The 23,226-nt window shown below is 43.1% G+C and overlaps 1 protein-coding gene across 6 annotated transcripts in view; it reads left to right on the top strand.

The window, feature by feature from the left end:
• Positions 1-15,801, top strand: part of DCLK1 (doublecortin like kinase 1) — a 347,248-nt gene extending 331,447 nt beyond the window's left edge. For all 6 annotated transcript variants that reach the window (XM_023250802.2, XM_023250793.2, XM_023250785.2 and 3 more), the window contains one exon: positions 10,110-15,801. In XM_023250802.2, coding sequence (XP_023106570.1) covers positions 10,110-10,167 — 58 coding nt within the window. In that variant the 3' untranslated portion in view covers positions 10,168-15,801. The remainder of the gene's footprint in view (positions 1-10,109) is intronic.
• The last annotated feature ends 7,425 nt before the right edge of the window (positions 15,802-23,226 follow it).

Here is a 23,226-nt window from a genome sequence, read left to right as displayed (position 1 = left end):
CTCTCTCAAGTGAAGCTGTCACTGTGGCAGGTGCTATGGCCAACAACACACGGAGAAGAATCCTGCATCTTCCACACGCAGAACAAGGCAACAGCCAGAACGTGGTAACCCGATTAAACAGAACAAATATCCAAACAAGACGTAAGCTGAAAATGCTAGATAAGATAAAATGCGGAGGTGAGCTAGGACAAAAGGGTGGTTGAGTTCCCAGGCATGACGTGACTAAAATGTGCATATTGGATTCAAGCACCATCCTGAAACAGTGAGTAATGAGGCAGAGCGGTGGCAGCCAAGCGCAGTCTTTGCAAGGCTATTAAATGCTGTCATGCTCGGCTTTTAAAAGGAATGGGGTCAGTTAAATGCATCTTGCTTGGTGTAGGTTTGAAAGAAGAGTTCCCATGAAAGCCAGAGAGGAGACCCCAGCATGGTGTCTGAAGGGCTCCCAGGCCAGCCTCCGCCAGCAGCCAAATGCCCACCGCAAGTTCCATGCATTGCAGGTTGTTTCGCTGCGAGTTGCCTTGGCCTTCCTCCACCGTGGAGAGAGTGCTCCCCAGTGAGTGTCAGAGCACTGGCAGAAGGAGGAGCAGACGCCTCCGTTCCAGCAAGGGACTAACCACCCTACTCCACGCCAGTCCTGAGACTCTGTAACCGAGGGTTTAACACGTAGGGAAGGCATAGATTTAAACTTCAAACCACCCAAGCTGTGATGACAGAGAAAAGGATCAGGGAAGTAGGAGGTTTGGTTTTGCAACTGTACCTGGATGTTAAAAAGTGAAGCCGAGACGCTCAAAAGATGGGCAGGACTGTAGGCCCACCAATGGTATTCAAACACAGGAAGCATGAGACATACGTGTTATTTCGCCGAGTCCAACAGGGTGCTCACTGTTTGAGATTTTGTCTTTTTATTTTCAGAGGCCCCCTAAGAGAGGAGGTCAACAATATCTCTCTGTCTTTAGAAATATAACATACTTAGTATTAAAATGAGAAGTTGTCATGGCATCCCAAGACTTACTGATTGGGTATAAGGTGAAGTGAGATTTTAAACTTCTCTTGACATCCTCGATTGTTCAGTATTGATCGAAAATATCATATTTATTTTTGACCTTGCTTCAGAATCTCTTTTCCTCTTTTTGATAAAAAAAAAAAAATCTACACTCTCCTACGTATTTATTCCTGCCATCCTTTGACTCCAGATGTTCCCCAGTGATGTTTGCTGATACGACATAGATTTTATTTGGTGTAAGTATGTAGGAAGAAGAGTCATGAAGAACTTAATCCATAAGTATTGACACACTGTTATTCTATTAAGAAAGAGTGTAAATGTCCATCTGCTGAAGCCAGACAATTCTCAAATACATGCAAGCCACTTGACACTTAGAGAAACCAAAAAGTCCTGAAAATTGAGATGTAACGAACTTGGTTAGAGATTGGCAGCACAGCGTGTAGAGAGTTGATGACTTTGCTGTTGGGAAGGACTGGTTTGGGATCCAGCCCACAGCACTTCCCGCAGTGTGACCTTAGGCACGTTCCACGTTTTTCTCTGATTTTCAATTTCCCCATCTGTAAACATGTGAAGAGTATTACCAACCTCCCAAACCTGTGGCCAGGATTGTATGAGCTGCCTGTGCTGACGTGCCTTCACAGACCCCTGCCCAAAGGAGGAACTCAGAAAACATTGCTTCACAGGGTTCCTCTCATTTCCAGGAGAATATCTTGCACTCAACATAGCAGACAGATCTGCCTGAGAAAACCGATCTCGCTGCAGATCAAAGCATCCGCTATTAAAGTAGAACCATGAGCATTTTTGATGCTCTGATTGGGATAGACTGCCGAGTAACTTATATTATTCATGAGCATTTGTGGCATTAAGTGATACTTAAAGTACTCTGTTGCCAAAAATCCTCATGAAGTATAAGTTTTAAATGTTACTCTCCGGGGCAGAGATTGGCACACTACAGCCATTGGGCCAAGTCTAGCCCACTGCCTATTTTTGTAAAGAACGTCTTATTGGAACAAGGCCACACGCATTCATTTATAAATTGTCTATGGCTCTGTTTGCCATACAGTGGTAGAGTTGAATACTTGGGTCAAAGAATCGTATGGCCTGCAGAGGCTGAAATATTAACTCTTCGGCCTTTCCATAAAAAGTTGTTTCACTCCCATCCTAGGGGGAAAATATTTCTAAGTTAAAAGGTACCATCTGGTGGGGTTGTGAAAAACTGTATCTCTACCACCTACTGGAATGTCTGGCACATAGTAGGCCCTCAATAAATGTCTGTTAAATCAATGAATAAATGATTGAACTGTATAATAAAGGGACCATTAATATAGAAGAACCTTAATTTTGAGGATAAACATGTTTTTGAAAGATTTGGAGTATATTAAAGTTTGGACAATTAAATTACATATCAGATGCTCTAGGATAGCATTCCATTTATAGCAACCTGAGAGGAAGTCTTTCAGTAAAGCTAAAAAGTTGTTTTGTAGTAAAAAGAAATACCCATAACTTACCTGCTTAGTAAGTTCTACATTTCCATAGGTTTTCTTAAGGTTAATTATGGCTGTGGTTGTGCTTTGGGTTACTAGTATGATGAAGGGAAAACAAGACGGCAGATCAGTTTAGCTTCTCTTATGAGAATATCAGGGTCTGTAGGGCAGAGGGAGCACGTGGATTTTGTCCTCTAGAAGCCTGAGCTCAGCAAGTGGCTGTAATTTTAACCCTCCAGTGGGAGGCCATCAGAAACCCATTCTAGAGAGCAGGGACAATTTGGGATTCCACTAAGAACAGACCAGCAAGAGGAGCCTGTGTTTAAGAAAGGTGGTGGAGAAGCATCCGGGCAGTTCTGCCTGGGGCAGGAAGGAAAGAACACTGAAGAGTCACACCTAGGAAGTAGCTTAGAAGGCTACTAGGTTTCATTCCATGAGGCAACCTTTTGCCATTTCAATAGGGCAATACCGTGTCATATATCCAGATTTGGCGAGACCCCAAACGGATATGAAAGCAGAACAAAACAGAATCATAATAAGCATGACAGAAAGCCGAATGAAACGAGGAAGGTGACTATCTCAATCGATTTGCCAGTTTAATTTTACTAGCAAGCAAAACATGTCCAAAGTGGCGAGCAAATCGTAGCTCAGTCCCTACAGAGTGAGGGCGAGCAAGGGAAAGGGTTCCTGAGATTAATGCCCCAACAGCTGCATCCTCAGTTTAGTCTCCTTGGTAGTATGAATAATGGATGGGCTAAAAGGCAAAATGCACAATAATGTTCTTTTATTAATGAAATGAAGACTACTTGTGATGGCTAGCAATAAATTAAGAAAAGCAAAAACGGAAAATCAGTCAACGTTTGCCTCTGAAAAATGCTGTTACTTAAATCCAATAATTATGCCATGACACAAAACATTGCCTCACAACTTAAATGAGGTTCATCTCTTGCAAGTCCTGCCCGTGTTGCAGAACAGAATTATTTTTGATCCATAGACTGCAAAGCCTATTGTTTGCTAAGAGAAAAACATAAGCCATTAGAGTAGATTGATGGTGATATTAAGCATATTCATAGTATTTCATAGGTGAAAGTTTCCCTAGGGATCATGCACTGTATCTCCCCTTCCATCTATGGGCCTCAATGTGGTTAAGAAACATGTCCAAGGACACATAATTAGCCGAGCTAGGACAAAAAGCTAGCTCTCCTGACTTACCCCAATTGCTGCTTCCAAGCGGATTAAGCTAAAGCTACCCGACAAGACAAACATTACAGAGATGCGGGTGATGCAGACTGGCAAAAACAAAGCTAATGTTCTGGTTCATATTCTTGATCCATTCCTGACTTTCCTCCTCCATGCTATATTTTCCCTTCAACGTTTCATAGATATGCTAGATGGATATGGCCTCTATATTTATGCTGATTCCCAAAAGTAACGTCAAAAATAAAGATTTAAAATATCTGAGTGCTATGAGGGGGATAGTATTGTTTCATTGTAACAGAAGAGGCCAGTGACCGAGTTCATTAGCTCTGTCTGTTGTTGGAATTATTTCTTCAGTAATAGGCAAGCGCTGTCTTTTATTCATGCATGCTTGGTATTGCACCAGACACCAAAATCTGATGGATGTTAATTTCTCCAAGACTTCCAACTACTGTGTGTATAGCCACCTGAATTGTTGAGGTTGCTGGCATTGTTTTACCATTCCTTAGTTTTCACACTTGATCCAGCAGCTCCCAAGGACACTGTGATAATCAAGAACTTACAGTCTGAGGTAGTGTTTCTTCTGTGTAGGACAGGTTTATATTAGTTTCTCCTTATCATTTTATACGGTCATCTATGTGTACTGTTTGCCAGGATCCCCCAGTACGCTATTATTTAGCTGTAACTCAGTACACAGGATAGCAGTTGTTATCTGGTACATATTTTAAGTAACTAGATTAGAGCTTCATATTTGGTTACTACCGGTCAACTCCAGAATCTCAAGAGATTTCTTGCTCACCTCTAACCTGTGGTAATTAGCACCAAAATGTGATAATGCAGGCTTCAGATTCTCTTATGAGTTCTTAACAAAGTGATAACTTACTGAGGAGACACTTGGGAATTCTACTGCAAGGCCATTCATGTCGGTTCTAACAAACCTGCAAACTGAGCAAAATAACTAATAGAATAATAAATCTGTTAGGAAGTCTTAAGTTTTAATGGAACGTCCAGGCTCTACATGAGGACAAACTTCCCTTACAAAGACAGGCATTAAGGAGAGACCCTATTTGCTTGATACTGGGAATTTTGGTAATTGATAAAGAGGAAAGCAGCCTGCCAGAAATCATTGAAAGGGACCAGAATTTAAATTTGTGATGCAGCACTTAAGGGGAAAAGTGGTGTTTTGAATGCTTTTTGGGGGGAGAAATAAACTGGCAGTTGGATTGAATATATATTGTGTAACAATAACTTTTTAAAATTATGGAATAGCACATTGTTCTGTTATCTTGGTGAATTCATCTGTTTTGTACTACAAATGGAGTCTACAGAATTCGAGTGTAAAATTTGAACTGTCATACTATATATTTTTAAGTTTATTTATTTATTTATTTTGAGAGAGAGCAGGTGAGCAGGGGAGGGGCAGAGAGAGAGAGGGGGAGAGGGACATTCCCAAGCAGGCTCTTTGCTGAGCCTGATGCCGGGCTTGATTTCATGAACTGATCTCATGAACCATGAGATCATGACCTGGGCTGAAATCAAGAGTGGGACACTTAACTGACTGAGCCACATAGGTGCCCCAGACTACATATACTTTAGAGGCAAGTTCATTTTATAGCCACAATTAAAATTCTAAAGCTATGATAGATGACGGTTCACCATGTTTTACCATCAGTTTACCATGATGAGAATTTTACAATTAAAATTCTAAAGCTATGATAGATGACGGTTCACCATGTTTTACCATCAGTTTACCATGACGAGAATTTTACAATAAGTGGTTGTTGAGTAGATAGATAATGATATGAGTGTAAGAGAATATTAACTTTATGTGACATAACCATTTGATCATGCCGTATCCTTAAATATTAACTTGTGATGCTTTTAAGTTCTTACTCTTTTGTATTATAGAGTTGCTTTTGTATTATAGAGTTCCATTTTTTTGGTTGTTATTCAGAAGGCACAAAATCATCTAAAATAGTTTAATCCCCTATTAATTGAGAAATATTTAATATGTTTCTAATATATGTGCCACAGTCGCTAGGCATTCTGGAAAATGCAAAGAAGTTTCAGATTCTACCATCGAGATTTGAGTTTGATCAAATCTCGGAACATGGATAAATTTGAGTGGACAGGAAGGAGGAGAAGTAATGTCAGATAGGTGAACACTTGAGCCAAGATGTAGGGCAAGAGTGATTGAAGCGTACTCAGAGACGCATCAGTTAGGACTTCTTTGATTGCAGGTGACTAATACCCAAACCAAACTGGCTTAAACAAAAAAAGAAATTTATTATTTCCTCTAATCTGAAAGGTTCCAAGTTTGGGTCTGGCTTCAGTGATGGATGGATTCAGCACTCAGCCATGGCATGGTTTCTTTCCATCCCTCCACTCTGCCTCCCTATGTTGCCTTTAGACTGGAGCTTCACATGGTACTAGGAGGTAGGAAGCAGCTCCAAGCCCACCATCCTTCCACAATTGGGATTCATTATAAATGTGAAATTCCAGTGAAAACCTCCTTGCGTCCTATTAACTGGCTTGCGTAGCCCTGCTGAGCCAGTTGTGGATGTTGGGCAGTGCACTAGGCTCATGGTTGCTCCTGGGTCACAAGCCCATCCTTGCCCCACTTTCAAAGATGGGACTATGGTCATCCTCACTGGAACCACACAGTACAGGAGCAGGGCACATCGAAAGGGAAACTGAGGTATGGTTAACCGTAAACAGAGTAAATGGAAGCTGTGCAAGAAAATCAAGTGTCCGCTAATGGAGAACAGTAAGTCTGCAGGTAACTGAGTAATTCCAAGAATGAGACCCTGGAAGTGTGTCCTGTAAACACATCGTGAATGTTAGGACGAGAAGTTGGGCTTTATGAGGAATTATAAATAAATCGGACCTGGGGATAATTGACCTGTCAGCTATGTGCAGGATGGACGGGGACTGGGTGCTTAACAGGGGAAATAATGTGACCTCTGTTGTACTTTCCCATATTTCAAAAGCTGCAATATTTGCAGAGTATCTATTGTGTGCTGTGAACTGTGGAGAACACAGACAGGATGCCCAAGACTTGATCTTGCCTTCCAAAGAGTCTACAGTGTGGCAGGGAAGACCGTGAGTTAGAGGCGATTGTGATATAGGCAGGGTGCACAGCAATAGCAAAACTTAGGCTTCATGGAACACAGACAAGGAGGATGTTAGTAAAATGAACCACAGTCATGGAGCTGGAAGCAGAGTGAGCAGGAACCCAGGGAAGCAAGGCCTAAAGACAGTCACCCCCATCTGGAGCATCTTTGAGAGCAAGTTGTTTGGGAACCCTAGTCATTAGTTGTGTAGGCCTTGAGAATATTACAAGGACGTGGGTGGGTAGGAAACTGCCTTTGTGTCATCAGATACAAGCCTCCCTAGGGGTTTACAGGCCCGGAGTGGGATTGTACATGCTCGCTGTCCCTGAAACAGAGGGCTTGTCAGGCCAATCAGCATGGGAAAGCCCTGGCTTTTAGCCCTTTGATGCTGCTTGTGGTCAGTGTTTTCTCCCCAGCTCATTCTGGTTGGGAACAAAGAAAGAGTGAGCTACTGGCACGTGGTGGCTCCATTTCATTCTGTTTCAACAGACTTCAGAGTAATTGGGAAGAGTTTTCTTTCTCCTCCTTCTGCACTAGGAGAACTGAGTGCTGTTCCTAGTTAGTGATGCGATTCAGGCAAGTCTCTCCACATGCCTGGGCTTCAGTTTCCCTGCTTATAAAGGCAAAGCATTGGACAAAGACCGCTTTATGAATTCTCTTTCCATTCTAAGAGTCTATGAATCCAACAGAAACAACCATCCCACCTTTATTCCGTGACATGTGATCATGACATGATAGATTTCTAGAAAGAACTGCTCTGAAGTTCCTGGTTAGTGGCGCAACTAAAAGCATGGGAGCGTTTGAGCACCAGGGTTCATCTACCAGGGCAAACATTTAGAAGGCTGCTAACTAGAGAAAGTGGCAGGAGTGGCGAGACCTGACCGGTTTTAAAGGGGCCAGGGCAAGGGTTCTCCAGGCAGAACGACGAGTAAGGGAGAGAATATGGCTGCCCTTGAAAGGATCTGGAGAAACGCAAGTGAGAATAAAGGGAATGGGATCATCCAAGCACAACATTGGTGGCTCAACATTGAGTGCCACCAGCCTCTGCATAGACTGACTTGCAGGATTTATGGAGAAATGGCCCATTTCAGTGACTGCAGCCGAGAGCATGATTTGGAGTAATTGAGTAGATTATGAGGAGATGAAATACATATGGAGAAGGTGCCGATGAAAGGAAGAAGGAAGGGAGGGTGCCCTGAGATGAGTTCTGATGGGAGCTTGGTTTTGAATGTTTTTCTCTGACCTGCAGTTACTTAATTTTAAAATTGTAAGAGGGGTCTGGGGGAAAGCCTTCATTTCAGAGCATCTCAGCCATTTAAAAAGCATTTGCACATCTTACCTAGGGCAATTCTGGGCGAGCGGGAGGGCATTATTACTGTTCCTTACTTAACTAAGAACTGAGTAAATCGTTTACACAGCCAGTGATGGACAGAGCAGGACTCAAAATTCCTGACTACAATCCCAATGTGCTTTTCGTCTCCACACCAGAAAGTCTCAGTCCACCAGTCAGTATGTAGTCCAATGCCAATGACTTTTTCTTTCTCAAGAAGGTAGGAATAGAAATATTTTTTATGACCAAGAGGAGAGTTTATATTCCTCTTGGATTAACTACAGAATGGTTTTTATGTAAGTCAGACTAAATAGACGTCTATTTTTTTTACAAACATTCAAATCTACACAAACAGAACATTTTCAGTTTGCTTTGAAAGCAAAATACCATGTGTCGTAACTTTACCATGTTTTAAATAAAGTTAGGAATTTGGGTTTATGATGCTGAAAATATCATAAAGTCGGTGGGTAGAAGACCAAAAACTATATATATATATATGTGTATATATATATATATATATATATATATATATATATCCTTAAAAACTCTGCAAGTAAAGGAATCAAAGGTGGATGTTTCAACAAACCAGTTATTGAATCATTGTGTTAACGATCTAGTGAAAGGAGAAGTGAATTATTCAGGTTTATCTTCCTCATTGATTTGTAACACTGCTCTTCAGTATGTGGGTAGTTTTTAAAGCAGAGCAGTTCAGCCTAACAAAGCCATTTACTGTACTGGTTCCTACACACTGGCACTCTTTTGCTCTTTATTACTTCATTTTGGAACTTTGATTGCCCTATTTTAGATCTAAGATTGCTCTAATGCTGCACCGCAATTGTATGAGGGGCTTAGTTTTCACTTTGTTCTCAGAACCAGGCTGGCTATAAATTTATCTCTGTTCTTTGAAGAAGCTAACAGTAAATTTTCAAGAGGAAAAAATGGTGGTACATATCCCTACAGAGGAAAAGTAATCTCTTAAAAGCAGAATAACCTCCAGGCTACATCCTTTTAAAGAGAGACTTTCAAACCAGGACGCCTTCAACTTTTATATGTCGTCTATATTTTTCTTCAGGCTTTGTACCTACTCTTCTGCTCTCTGTGTAAGGTTTCTCTGTAATGACCCCGTTCCTCCCCACACCCTTTAAATCTGTAATGAAGTCATGCGTTCCCAATTCTGATGTCATAATAACTTCCAGAGCTGCGGCTGGGTAGCACATCCTGGAGATCATCTGAGGTTTCATCAGGAAAACGAGGCATAGAGACCCGGAATTGGAATACCTACAAAATCGAATCTCTGTTTCATAAATTACCACATACTGCAATGAAAATGAACTTTGTAAAGTGAAATCCATGGGAGGGTTTCCGTTTGGTTTAATTGCACTCAAAGCAGTTCTCCATTTCAGGCATCGGTTTCATTAAAATGAAACCGGTCCTTCCCAGAGATTCAGCCACACTCCCTCATCAACAGATAATAAGATAATTTAGAATGAGGAGGTGCTAAAATAACAGGATGAGCTCGTGGCTCTGTTTCCATGTCTGACAACTTCATCACCTTTCATCTTTATTATACAGCCGCCCTGAGCTGAATGTTGATGAGTGAGGCACGCCTGGCGTCCTCCCTTGTCAGACACACGGGCCTGGGGCCCCCATTTCCCAGGGGCGCTCTAGCCCGCCTGGGAGCCACCAAGGGGAATAGATGTGGAGCTAGGGGAAGGCTGGGTAGGGCTGGGAAGAGGTTGAACCCACGACATCATCCATCCTGCCTGTGCCTCCCCATGTCATGACCAGGCGCTCTAAGGAGCTGCATTTGCGGGGAGCAGAGAGCTCCCCGGCCCTGGTGGCTCTTGGCAGCCAAAGCGAGCCACAGTGGGACAGTTAAGCTGGCCAGCATCTTTTTCTGACCTCACCAAGTTCCAGAAAGTGTTTCTTTAGCCACTTCCTTCAGCCTAATTGTCCTCTTTCTCATTTTATGCCCCTGCTAGACCACCGCTCTTGATAAGGAGAGGCAGGTTTTCCGACGAAGACGCAACCAGGATGTGAAGAGCCGGTACAAGGCCCAGCCAGCTCCACCCGAACTCAACTCGGAATCGGAAGACTACTCCCCAAGCTCATCCGAGACTGTTCGCTCCCCAAACTCGCCCTTTTAAGAAGACCCTTTGACTCGAAGTCCTAGCTTAACCCTTTGAGACTCTGAGATTTTTTTCCAAATTTATGTAAAACGGTTTCATCTGATCTATCTAGCACTCAATGCTTGAATGGCAGAACAGAAAGCGTGTTTTCTGGTATCGTTGTAGCGATTTCTCTTGGCTCAATGAGATGACCACACGTCGTTTGCGAAGATGGCACCTTGCTGCTAACAGGGTCCTCAAAGGGTTAAGGCTAATCTGCAACTTTTTTAAACATAGAAGCAATGAATGTGTTCATCAGTCAAACTAGGATCTGCAGTATGTAATATAGCACATGTTAACCCTCTGAGTGCATAGGATTTGACGGAGAACCCCTGGGGAAATTTTCAGGCCTCTGGATGTGTACACACGTGTTTCTTGATTTTGCTGCAGATCAAGGGATGTTATTAGATGCTGAGATGTCCAGACGAGAAGGACATCTCGAACGATATCTTGCTTGTCGTTTTTTGTGGGTTTAGAATATAGCAGGCTTATAACTTAGACAGAAGACCTCTCTTTCACAATCCCATGATGAAAGGGACTTTTTTCACTCGAGGGATGACTGTCAGCTGCCGTGAGCCCTGCATCCCAAGCGGAGGCAGTTGGGTCTGAGACAAAACAGCCTGACCCCAGGAACTAGATGGCGCCCCCTTCCCCCAAATTCTCTCCATGTGAAGACGGCCTGATGATGCCCCAGAAATGCTGCTTCCACATCAGCTGCTGCTAGTTCCAGCACAGACCCTCGGAAGTCACCATATCTCGTCTTGTGCTTGGTGAATGAGGGTCTGCCCGCTCAGGATGAGACATCTATAGGAATAAAAACAACTGGTGGGAAAGAGCAATAAATTGCCAGGTGCTCTATAGGGCTGGGGTTTCAGACAGAAAGAGGAAACAAGGTCCTGTTCTTTTTCTTACCTGCTTTTCACACACTGCAGTCTTCATTGTGAAATCCGTGTAGAGTATGAAATCCATACACAGGAGTCCAGGGGCACAGGGATACTAGAGGCAGGTGCTTTGCAAGGTGGCCAAGGAGAAAGCACAATGTTCTAAAAATGGGCTTTAAGAAATCAACCCATTGGTAGGAGAATTCCATGTGCACCTTTAGGTTACCTAAGTACAGCCTCCCAGGAAGAACAGGATGAGGACCTACAAGGTACCCCTGAGAATAAAACTGCTGTTCCCCAAGATGACATTTTAATCCCACTGTCTTTAGCTGTCCACAGAGACATGTTTTTCTCCCTTTGGGCCAAGTCCTGTCTGAGACCTGCGTTTTCACTCCCGTTACCAAACCTTTCTCAAAACCCAGCCCTGTATCCCCCATGAGTTTCTTCTGGAATGTGTCCCATTTCAGAATGGGGACCTGCGGCTTCCAGTGTGTCACTGCAGTGCTTAGAGAAGAGGCTAGCCACGGTGTCTTGGAGACAGGGATCCAGCTCAAATGTCCTGCTAGGGTTTGCTCAGCAATGTGATCCAGGAGACAACCAGTGAGTGATGGCTCATGAAATTGGCAACTTATTGTCTCTGTTTTGAATATACTTCAGTACCTGAAAGTCTTGAAACTTGTAGAGTCAGTTCTTTATTTTCAAATAGACATTGGTCTTCAATTGCTGCTTTTCACTCTTCAACTCATAAAGTATGGTCTGTATTAATATATATTTTAAAACCACAACATGTCATAACTTTTGCAACGGAGCGTCCCCAATTTTTTGCTCTTCCACATTTTGGTTTATCTCTTTGGTCTGCGTTGTCCTGACATGTAAACAGTAGATTATTTATTGAGAATCCCCACCCCCGTTTGAGAGAGTTCTGGAATGGTAGCGTACTCATCGCAAAGTAGCACAATTGGTTAGGTTTGGGATGGGGGAGGGGAGGACCGAATACCAGGAAGGGTGTTGGTGTGTAGGTAGATACCATATTAGTAAAATACCTTGAACCGGTCAGAAATTACTGCTTTCTCTAGACCTATAAAGCAAAGCACTATCCTGAGCCTAAAGAGGAGCTGTATAGGTTGGCCTCAACTTTAAATGTGTGAATATGAAGAATCCTATGGGCAGAGACCTACCTGCGATAGACCGTCACTTTCGTTTCTTTCTCTGAATTACTGTTTTTCCCATGGGAGTTACGTATATTGCTACAACCTCCATGTACAGAGCATACAGTGCAAGGCTCAGGCCTGTTTCCATCCAAGTCTAGGGGGACCGTGGACCCTGCAAAGCTGTGGAGTGTTTCCCGGCACACTGCAGACCGGCAGCTTGGAGGAATGCAGGGCCCATTGAACATGGGGATCCCAGCGCATCGCTGTAGAATTTGAGTGATTTATGCTGAATAAACAGTGGAATGTGACCTGTCAAGTAGAAATATTGAGTAATCAGATGGAATGCAATCTTCAGCATTAAGCTATTGAGATTCTGAATGTCAGAGATGTACTCAGAGGGTTAACAGACAAGCACAAGGCATGCTGATTACATTGGTGTATCCAGACTGCTTTGCTTTTAGCCAGTGCTTTCTAATTTTTTTCACAACATTCTTGGGATAGTTCAAGTTTGAAATAATTAAGTGGTGGTGTTCTTTAAGGAATTTCTATAACCAAATTGATCTTATTTTTTATTTTACTTTATCATAGAATATATATGTACCATTATGGCAGTGTATCTCTGTAATTATCAATTTAATCATTGCCACAGTGTTTCCATATTTTTTTCCTAAGTATTTAATATAGCTCTTATGGTGGTGGCCTGGTGATGGGGACTGTCTTTCCTTTATTGATACATGACCAACCATATGGTATCTTCAAGGGAATTTTTAGATTCACCTTTTCAGTTTGGTAGTAGACTAATTAAAGAACTTCTTCATGGCTTGCATCATGTAAATCATCTCTGTTAGATGAGAACTGTTCATATTGATGAACACATTTTTTCTCAACAATGTAGCAGAAATCATTTTCTTCATCATAATCAATGAATACGTGATTTGCTCCAATCATTAGCAGGAAAAGTAAGATTTCAGTCATTGAAAATGTTTTTACCGTAGCCCTCACCTAACTTACACGTGGTGCATATTCAAATAAGCAGAGAAAAAAAATACAAATAAACTGCTGAAAACACTTGGCGTTTTGTATTCAGTGAGACCTTCTCGCAATGCCCAGCACCCCCATGGGTGGTGGTTAACAGGCCTGTCAGATATTGTTGAAAGAAGGCAATATATCCACGAATGAAGGCTAAAATTGCAATCCTTTACCCTTTGAGGCATATTTCAGTTGGAAAAAAAAAGAAAAGAAAAGAAAAGAAAAATTGGTTTAGCGTAGAGGGTCACAGAGCTACTGTGCGACCGAGGCTCAGGCACATTAAATCATGGTCGTTTGCTGACCAATGGCACCCATTAGACAACTCTGTACCCCACGCTGAAGTGCCATTGTGCTTGAGGAACAGCTTTCCTAATATTACTGTGTTGCTGCTAGCCCTTCTCAGGGTAAGGATCTGTCAGCGTTTCCATGATAAACTTCTGTTTTCAAAGGTTTTTAATTTGACCATAAAAAGGTGCCCCAGGCTGAAGTTTGCCGTATAGGGCCTGCACCAAAGAGTGAAGGTTTCGCTTCCTTCTCTTTTCTGCCTAATTCTCCCCCAGAAAGGGGCAATGACAACAAAAAATTGGGTTGTGTCCCCTTCTTCACTGTAAGTTCAGAATTTTGGAAAGCACCAAGATCCAAGATGGTAGTTTTAATGTAATGATTCATTTGGATGTGGGTTTAAACAAAAATTAATGAGTCACCTGGCATATACTGTAGATAACATCTTTTCTATAATTTGTAAATTAATTTTTTAAACTGCTACATGATTTTTTTTTTTTTTTTTGGTCCAAAGACCTTTAAAAAACTTGAAGTTGGTCTGTTCAAAGGTTAGCCTTTCCTGCGTGTTGTCTGCCATTTCCATTAGGAGTTTAGGGAAAATACTCTCAGACCGACCCTTACTTTGCATGGAGTGATAGAGGGTCAGATATATGCTTCTGTTGGAGATATGGATTTCTTTATTTAATCATCACGAAGCCATTCTTGTCTGTTGGGGGAAAACGGTGATTAAAAGCACTTCCAAAACTAACATTTTGTCAGTTCAGATACGGTAAGAGCATAAATTAACACACTTTACACTTTTTTTGTTGTTTAAAGGCAAATAAATCAACAAAACTTGAAGACACTAAACATTTGATTACTGCAAATGTGCTTTAAAATTGGCTCAATGGTGCTTATACATAACACAGTAACAAATGGGGTTCCTAGGACTGTCAGAAGGAATCTTTAATTTGTATGTAATTACATACTTGAGGAGGAGGTGCTTTTAAGCCAGTCTTTTATTTTTTAATCATCTCAAATATGCAACCATCCATCCAGTAACATTAAGGGTCGTAAACTGGTGGGAAACAGGAAATTCAGTGTAGAGGCTTAGAATACCTCGGGTTAGAGTGGGGGGGGGGGGTTCTCTCCCTATGGTTTTGTTGTTGATAGACTTCAACGCTGGAGCTGCGGTGATCATTTTTCAGTGATCGAGCTTCTAACTGGCAGGTGTTTTGATCATGAGGTTTGCAATATCTTGCCCTTGGAGACAAGAGAGAAACCTAGTTTCCTTCTTTTTCCCTAAAGGAAAAGCGATCTCTATAATTAAACCATACCTGTAAATTTCCTCAACATTCTCTTTTGGTCAGCTGAATGGAGACCCTTAATGTTGCTTTAATGTAAAATTGTATATTTTTGTCTGTGATATACTTTATTAATTTAAAGTAAATAATAGTTCTAAAAGCCTTCACTGTCGGTATTAAGAGAAAGTAGGATTTTAAAAGTGATGATAAAGATGCTATAATGTCAATTCATTCCAGTCCAATCGAATGTGGTAAGAAAAAGACCTTGAATAGTTCTCTAGGGACAATTTCTCACTTGCCATTGACATTAATCTTTGATGTCTGCTCAGAAAAAAATAAAAAGAAATTGAAACTGGTCCAAGGTTAGAGTCATATCCTCGATAACTATTTTTTTTTAATTTTATTAGGAAATTAATAATAGCCTTTTTCATTCTGGCTGAAAGAAAATTATTAAAGGATTAGTTGAGTGTGAAATTAAATAGTATTTTGCTCATGCATACTAAAAAGGTGGGCTAGGTACTTGATGTGTTTAAACAAGTTTCTGGAAGGTTTCAATTTGGTGCAAGAAAAAAATTCAATGTTTCCTTTGAAAATACTGAATTTATCAATTGCTGCATGGATCAGATGGCATAGGTTAATCTTTGATTTTCAGAATCTTAATGAAATAACTTTCAAACGATTTGTATCCGTGATTAAAGCTGGAATGAGATCAAATTTTTTCCCTAATCTCTCAGTTTAAGCTAATAAATGTAGGTTAATGTGGAATGAAATCATCTGTGATATATTATGTTTATTTATCAACTGAGCTTTTTTGATGTTGCCTGTTTTTATGTAAAACATGTTCTTAAAGTTAATAAAATAATAGTACTTGGTGTATGAACTACTATGTAATGCCCTAGCTGCAGCGTCCACTCTTCAGTTCCCTTTGTCATAATGGAGTAAAATTTCATTTTAGTTCAATTCATAATTGACACATTCAGTCCACGAAGGAATAACCCAGCTGTGTTCTTGGGGGGAATTCTCTCTATGCAAGGCTTTAAAAATTAGTCATGCGGTCAGAGTGTAGCTTTCCCACATGTCCCCCACAGCACAGTGTATATTTCATGGGCATAATTCAAAAACAACTATTTCAAAAATGTCCCTTTTCATATATTACCTTCCTGCCTGGGCCAGTGACTTGGATAAACACAAAGAAATCAAATACCATTCAGCCCGATTTTATCCTTCAACCTACGTGCACAAGCTCTCCAGAGAGGAGCGTTGTTTTATCCGCTAACCTGTAATTAGCTGCCATTTTTATAGCAGTTTCCCATTAGGCATTCCATGTGCAATATTGACCTTAGCGAAAATTGCAAAACTGTACAATGGAATAAAGTTCTTTCCCATGTTAGTTTTTCAATGCTAGGAGATTGAGAAGTCGGCCAGCAAAAGTGACTGCAGGTTCCCTGGTGTCCTGTGAAGGCGCCAGAATGATCTCCAAGCACTTGTAAAATTAGCAGTCACCTTCCCTGCCATCTACAGGCTGCTAAGGTGGCTACTGTTTTCCCTTTTGCTCCTCTGCAGTGAAATCACTGGGTCCTTTCTGGGCTTTTTGTGCAACTGCTGTAAAACAATAGCTAAAGTGATTGCTTCCTAAGGACCATTACCTTGTTTTATGAGGCTGGAACCCCCTCAAAAAAACCTGCTATCAGAAAAATGGGCCCTGATGCAGAAACCTCAAACACCAGCCACTCTGGCGTTGAAGATGATAAAACTGCCACAGGAGGAAATTGGGAAAGAAAGGTCTCCCACGACTCCTCCGGAAGGATTGGTAGTTGGGAAGGCGGGGCTTCTGTACAGATAAGGAAGTTATGCAAATGGAGGTAAATGAGTAACAAGAAACGGGGAAAGAAGCATCCTGGGACAGTTCTTGTAACACCTCCTTCAACGGAAGAAAGGCTTTGCTGTATCTTAGAAGGTGGCTCATTCCCCCAGCTCCAGGAGGAGTACTGAGGGAAGATGAGGAACCCCGCCCAGCCAGCTGGACCAGCCAAATCCACGCTGGCCATCAGCACTGTGACAGATGTCCCTGCCAGCTTGCCTGCACATCCAAATCATTCATTCAAATGTTTCTTGAGTAAGTGCCAACTTGGTTGGGGCTTAGGAAAGAAAAGGGAATCTCTGTTGTCCATTTTGATTTTTACTACGGATCAGAAGACTTTAAAGGTGAGAAAATATGCCTCTAGCTGGAAGGTTTGGCATTTATTCTGGGGCTCCTGGTCCAGAGTTCAGACAACATAGACACAGCCACATCCAGTGAGACCTTGTGTTTATGGCAGCTTGGATTTTCTCACTTGAAGATGTATGTTTACCATCTGCCTGTTCTACGGTGCACACGCCCTGTGGTACTCTTGGCTTTGCTCCTGACCTCTGAAGTAGAAGACCTCCCAGAGTCCTCTCACCATCTGTAATTACCATGCAATTTTAAACCCTGTCGTAGACTGATACAAAACTGTGTCCATTTATTCAACAAGAATTGTCAAGTACCTACTGTGAGTGACGCGTTTGTGGGGGCTAAGACGAGCAAGTCAGAATTCCTGTTCATAAGACTCTCAGATCTAGTGAGAAACCTTCTACTTTGGATGTCCATGGATGGGGGAGACTGATTTATCACTCACAGATGGTGGAACACCAGTGTGTCAGGGGCACAGCATCCCTACCGGCCCGCGACTGGCCCTCTCAGCATGTGTAGACTGTGGCTGTCTGCAAGCCAACCATCAGTCTCATGCAAATAAATTTGTGGCCCGTTCTATTACAACAATTCATATGTCACCATTAGAAAAACCCTAGAAGGAGGGGGAGAAAGGAAGGGAAGGAAAGATAAGAGAGGGAACGAGGGAGGGAGGGAAGGAGGAAATGAAGGCCGCTGAGAACACAGGTGCCTCAGTCTTATGACCCAGTGTACCATTTGGAGAATTTCAAGGGAAACAAAAATATTAATGTCTCACAGTGTGCTTCTCAAAACCAGTCTCAGGAGATGCTCTGTGGGAATCATAGAACATACCTTGGTATAGATACAACATGGCTTTTGTCTCTTCCACATTCTTCAATCAAGTGAATGGTCCCCCATGATAGGGTGAATAAAAGTAAGATCTCATCAATGGCACCATCCCTGCGTTTCTTCAGGAAGCAGGAGGTGGGGTGTTTCCCCAAAATGTTCTTATTCCCACCCTTTGCTGTCCATTCTCTCTTTGACTTTCAAGATCCCCTTGGAGGACCCATTTCCCACCACCTGGAAGAAGAACATTCCCTAAACCTCCACTACTGATGGAAATTTCAGCCTGAGGGACCCGCTCCCCCATCTGCCATCCAAGCCAGATCATCTCCTCCCATCTCCAGCAAGTTCCTCTCAGGTGCCAGTCCCTCTGCGTGATCCTGGGTCACAGGTAACACACCCAACCGCTCTCTCTGCCATGCCCAAGTCCCGTGTAGGAAACAAGTAAATGGAGAGGAATCATCCAGAACGATCAGGGCTGTGGCAGAGAAAAGCATGAGACGCTCTGAGAGCGCTTTGCAGTTCACCTGTGATGGGGGGATTCAGAGGACACTACCTGGAGAAGGTGCCCTTGAGTGAGGGCCTGAAGAACAAGCAGGAGTCAGCCAAGAGGAGGAAGATCTTCCAAGCCATGAGAGAACATGCATAGAGAACGTGAAGGAGCTCCGAATCGGCAAGATGGAGTCCTAGACTCTGTCCAGTGAGACCAGGGTACAGCCCAGGGATCTGGGTCTCATGGGCCTGCGGCTGTCAAGCCAGAGGACAGGCGTGGGGATGGGCACATCTCATTGTGTCTGTGGCAGGTACACTTAAAAATGAAATAGCTCCAGATGCGGGTCCCCAGGAATTGGCTAAGGAGGGAGTGGAGCAGGGCAGACGGCTCTTGAGGGAGCATTAAAGACACTTTCACAAATAATATGGATCCTAATCACCCCTGCACAGCAGTAGCAGAGGGCAACCTCCTTTTGCCAACAGAAGAGCAGGCCATGTGTTAATCCTTTCCTGTGAGTAGAACCCCCATCTCGCAAAGCTTATCAGCCCACTGCTCACAGGGAAAAAAAAATCATTCTCTTGTATGTTGCTCATTTCTGGAAAAAAAAAAAAAAGAAAGAAAGAAAAGAAAAGAGAAATTCACTGACCCTGAAAATAGCACTCTTGCTCCTTCTTCCTGGACAAATCCACATTGTCACCTTTCCCTACAGCAGGGTAATAATTAATGTTCCACCCAAGAGAGGTTTCGTTATTCCATCAGAATTACCTATTAATTTCCTGGATTTTTCTAAGTAGTGAACTTGTCATTGCTGGCACATTGTTCAGAATGTGAAATACCCTTTCATTTTCAACAGGTAAATCAAGGCCCCAAACAACCCAGACATTTTTCAATTTTGTCTCTTGACATGGTCCCCATTGTAGATGCTCCACATTTTAACAGCATTTTCCAAATCATCTGGTCTCCTGCCGAGTAAACCATTTTGCTTCATCAATAGCTTCTATTGCTTCTACTTCCCTTCCTGTAGAGGAAGGTAACAGTTCACACTGGTCTGTTAAGTTGGAAAACTGAAAATTTCCTGCTCAGGTTGGGAAGGGAGTCTCATTCACATACTTGCAGCCTCTGATTTGTTCAAGGTCCTGCCATGAAGCAGGTTTTGTGGGTTCTCCTGAATCACCCATACATGGGCGTACTTTTCTGCAAAAATGTGGACAGGTTATGTCTGCCTTTTTTTTTTTTTATATGAAATTTATTGACAAATTGGTTTCCATACAACACCCAGTGCTCATCCCAAAAGGTGCCCTCCTCAATACCCATCACCCACCCTCTCCTCCCTCCCACCCCCCATCAACCCTCAGTTTGTTCTCAGTTTTTAAGAGTCTCTTATGCTTTGGCTCTCTCCCACTCTAACCTGTTTTTTTTTTTTCCTTCCCCTCCCCCATGGGTTCCTGTTAAGTTTCTCAGGATCCACATAAGAGTGAAACCATATGGTATCTGTCTTTCTATGTCTGCCTTAATATTGCTGCTTCTCAGGGCCCTCTCGCAAGAGAGCCTTCCTTTCTCAACATAGTCGCACAGAAACGTCTGATGAAAATACACCAAGGTGGAGAAAAGGAAGGAGGCAGATATCACCTAGGCAACCTGAGTCTGTAGAATGCCCAGAGTTGCATTCAGAAAAGTGGGGAAAGCAACGACCCATGGCCTGGGTGACCAAGCTGCCGGAAGGATGTTTGCTGCTGAGCCTTGGATCTCTTTACTATCAGCTGAGCAGAGCCTCTGGAACCCTCTCTTAACCAAAGCCCAGTGCACAGGGATGGTGCTGACAGGAGCAGAGGATGCCCTCAGGCCTCAGGGGTCACTCGTGTTAGTCCTGTTAGGATATCCTGTTAGGATAACACTCAGTATTATCCTACTCAGCTCTAGCCCCAACCTGTCATCAGGGCTTGCTCTCATGGATAAGAGGAAGGCCAGAGTTTCATGGGGCCACGTCAGGCCTCCTACCACAGGCTCCTGCCCCCTCTCCATGCCCAGCTCCACTAGCCCATGTTGTAGCACAAACAGCCACATAAAGCCTGATATTACCATGGCTTCCACCTGCTCCATCCCGGGCTTCAACCTGCTCTCCTCCCCAGGGCCCCATCTGCTGCGGAAATCCATGTGGCTTCCCCACCATAAATGCACAAGGTTTCACTTCGCCTTAATGTGGTCCTAAATCCAGACTGGCCTCTGGGCAACTCTAGCCCTGGCCTCTACCATGCCTCTTACAGTCTGGAGACTTGGGGATCATTTCCAAGAAGGTTAGCTTTCACAAGAGAGGCTGTGTGCCCCTATTAGAGAAACAGATACCGTTTCAAGGTAGTCAAAAGCACAGTTGGTGGGTAAGCTGTTTGCTGTTTCCTGCCCTGCGGGGCATGAATATGTCCTGAGAAATGTCCCAACTGTAGCAACTCATCACGATCTCTATGTGAGCTGGGGACCCTGTGACATAGAGGTGGAGCTTTTCCATTCTACAGTCTGTTGCATCAACGTTTGGCTTTGGAGCTCAGACCCACACCACCACTGCTTCTGCGCTGCTGTGTTAGCAAGTTCATTTCCCCAGTCCACCTCCCCAGAGGCACGGGTGCCATTGCTAGAGTGCCTGGTGCTGTTATTAACTAGTTATCCTGCAAGTATGCGCATGGATATGGGTGTGTGTGTGTGTGTGTGTGTGTGTGTGTAGTCTGTGTATATATGTGTGCGGTATATATGCACTATGTGTATGCATGTGGTATATGGGGGGAGTATGTGTATGTGTGCATATGTGTGTGCTGTCTGTGTATGCCTGTATGCATGTATGTGTGTGTTTGTTGTATGTGGTATGTGTGTATGTGTGTGTTGTATATATGGGTGCATATGTGTGTGGTATATATGTATATGCATGTGTGTATGTGTATGCGTTGCATGTGGTATATATGTGTTCATGTGCATGTGTGTACGTGTATGTTGTGTATATATGTGCACATGTGACAGTGTATGTGGTATGGTTGTATCTAAGTGTGCATGCATGTGCGGCATGTATATATATGCGTGTAGTGTGTATGTGCATGTAGGGGGCATGGTAATTTAAAAAACATGAATCTACATCATACAGCGCAGCAAGCTTCCTGCTGGAGGCAGCTGAACTATCTAAAACGTTTGCCATCTTATTATCCCCCATAAAGATTATCCTCACTCTCCCACAGTGTCAGTCTTAATATCTGCTGTAACATGGGATTTAGTTCCCGGCCAGAGCCGGCCTCCTAGAGCTCTATTTACTCTCCTACACTGTCTTCCGCTTCATCATTTGCCACAAGCAGGGGAGGCAGCCGCAGTAACTTTAGATTTGAGTAGTTAGCCTCAAAAGTCCTGCCGTAAGTCAGAAAGGCACAAGCTGGCACTTGGAAAATGAGCTGCTCCTTTCTTTAATACAAGTTACTATATTTTCGGTCCCGGGCAAGAGTTTCCTGTCTCCCTGCCTTCCCCCAGTGCCGATGCTCTTCACAGATATGTGATGTGAAAGGCTGCCTGGCGGCTATTGGCATCTTAAAACTGTTTACATGTGAAATCACCAGACCATTATCTTCCTTCCACGTGAGGCCCAGCTTTAACAATCTGCCAGTTGCCCTCGATATTGACTTTCTTTCTTCCTGTTGGTTTGGCTGACACTAGCATGCCTGCTGGGAGTGCTCGCAGTGTCTCCGGAGAGCAGAGGGAGCCCGCCCTGCCCCTTGTCTGGTGACGGGTCGTAGAAGGGAAAGGGCCACATTTGTAAGTATAAAGAGGGATGCAGCAGATGAAAAACTTCTGGGGACAAGAGCTTGAAATTCCCCTTCTCCTGAGAAAACCTGTATGCCTGCATTTGGTTTCAGCCACACCTAAAAGCCAAGTCTAAACTAGGGCTTCCAAGAAAGAGAATTCTAAGTTCATAAATCATGGAGAATTTAGTCCAACATCGTCTTCCGGCCAGAAGTTACCTGGGCAGAGATCTCTTCACAGGCATCAAACAGCTTTCCATAAACGTTCTGTCAGGATTCTAAGCTAAGACAGTAGGTCGTCAACAAGGACGCAAGCGAGAGAATCATGAGGGTTTTGACACCATCTGGGAACACACGTCTCTGCACAGGCTCGGGGGTCTAACGGTGTGATGTGTCTGCTTAGAACATCAAGTTCAAAGTCTGGCATGGCAGGAAAATGGCTGATGAGGATATCACAGGGACCTTGTACGACTTATTCAATAATAAAGAGGCATTAAAGGGTTTTAGTTTGGGCATGACATGTTGCGATGCATGTTTTTAAAAGATGCCTCTGTCAACATTGCGGGGGATTGTATGAAAGGGAGCATGACTGGCAACTGGAAAACCAAGTAGGGGACTCATAATATTTTAGGAAGATATTGTGAAGTCCTAAAGTGGGCACTGGCAATACGAATGGAGAGGAGGAAAAGAGCTAAAGAAATATTTAGAAGGCCAAAGGAATCGGCATTTCACTCGGGTGACGCGGTGACTGTGGAATGACTAATACAGGAGAGAAGAGGACAAGGGGCGAGTTTGGTTTTGAGTATGTTAGGTTTAGGTGATTGTGGAGCATCTGAAAGAAGATAACCAAGAGACACAGGTCTGGGCTGGACACGGTGATCTGGAGGTGGAGCAGAATAGCGGTTGTTGAAACCTTAAAGGGTAGATGCCATCACACAAGGAGACTTATGAAAGTATGTAGGAAAGAAGGCTGAGGAAGGAACCCTGGAGACACCAAGCAGGAGAGAT

Source organism: Felis catus, chromosome A1, assembly GCF_018350175.1.
Source record: "Felis catus isolate Fca126 chromosome A1, F.catus_Fca126_mat1.0, whole genome shotgun sequence".
Classification (NCBI taxonomy): Eukaryota; Metazoa; Chordata; class Mammalia; order Carnivora; family Felidae; genus Felis; species Felis catus.
This window is presented reverse-complemented; position numbering and strand designations above follow the sequence as displayed.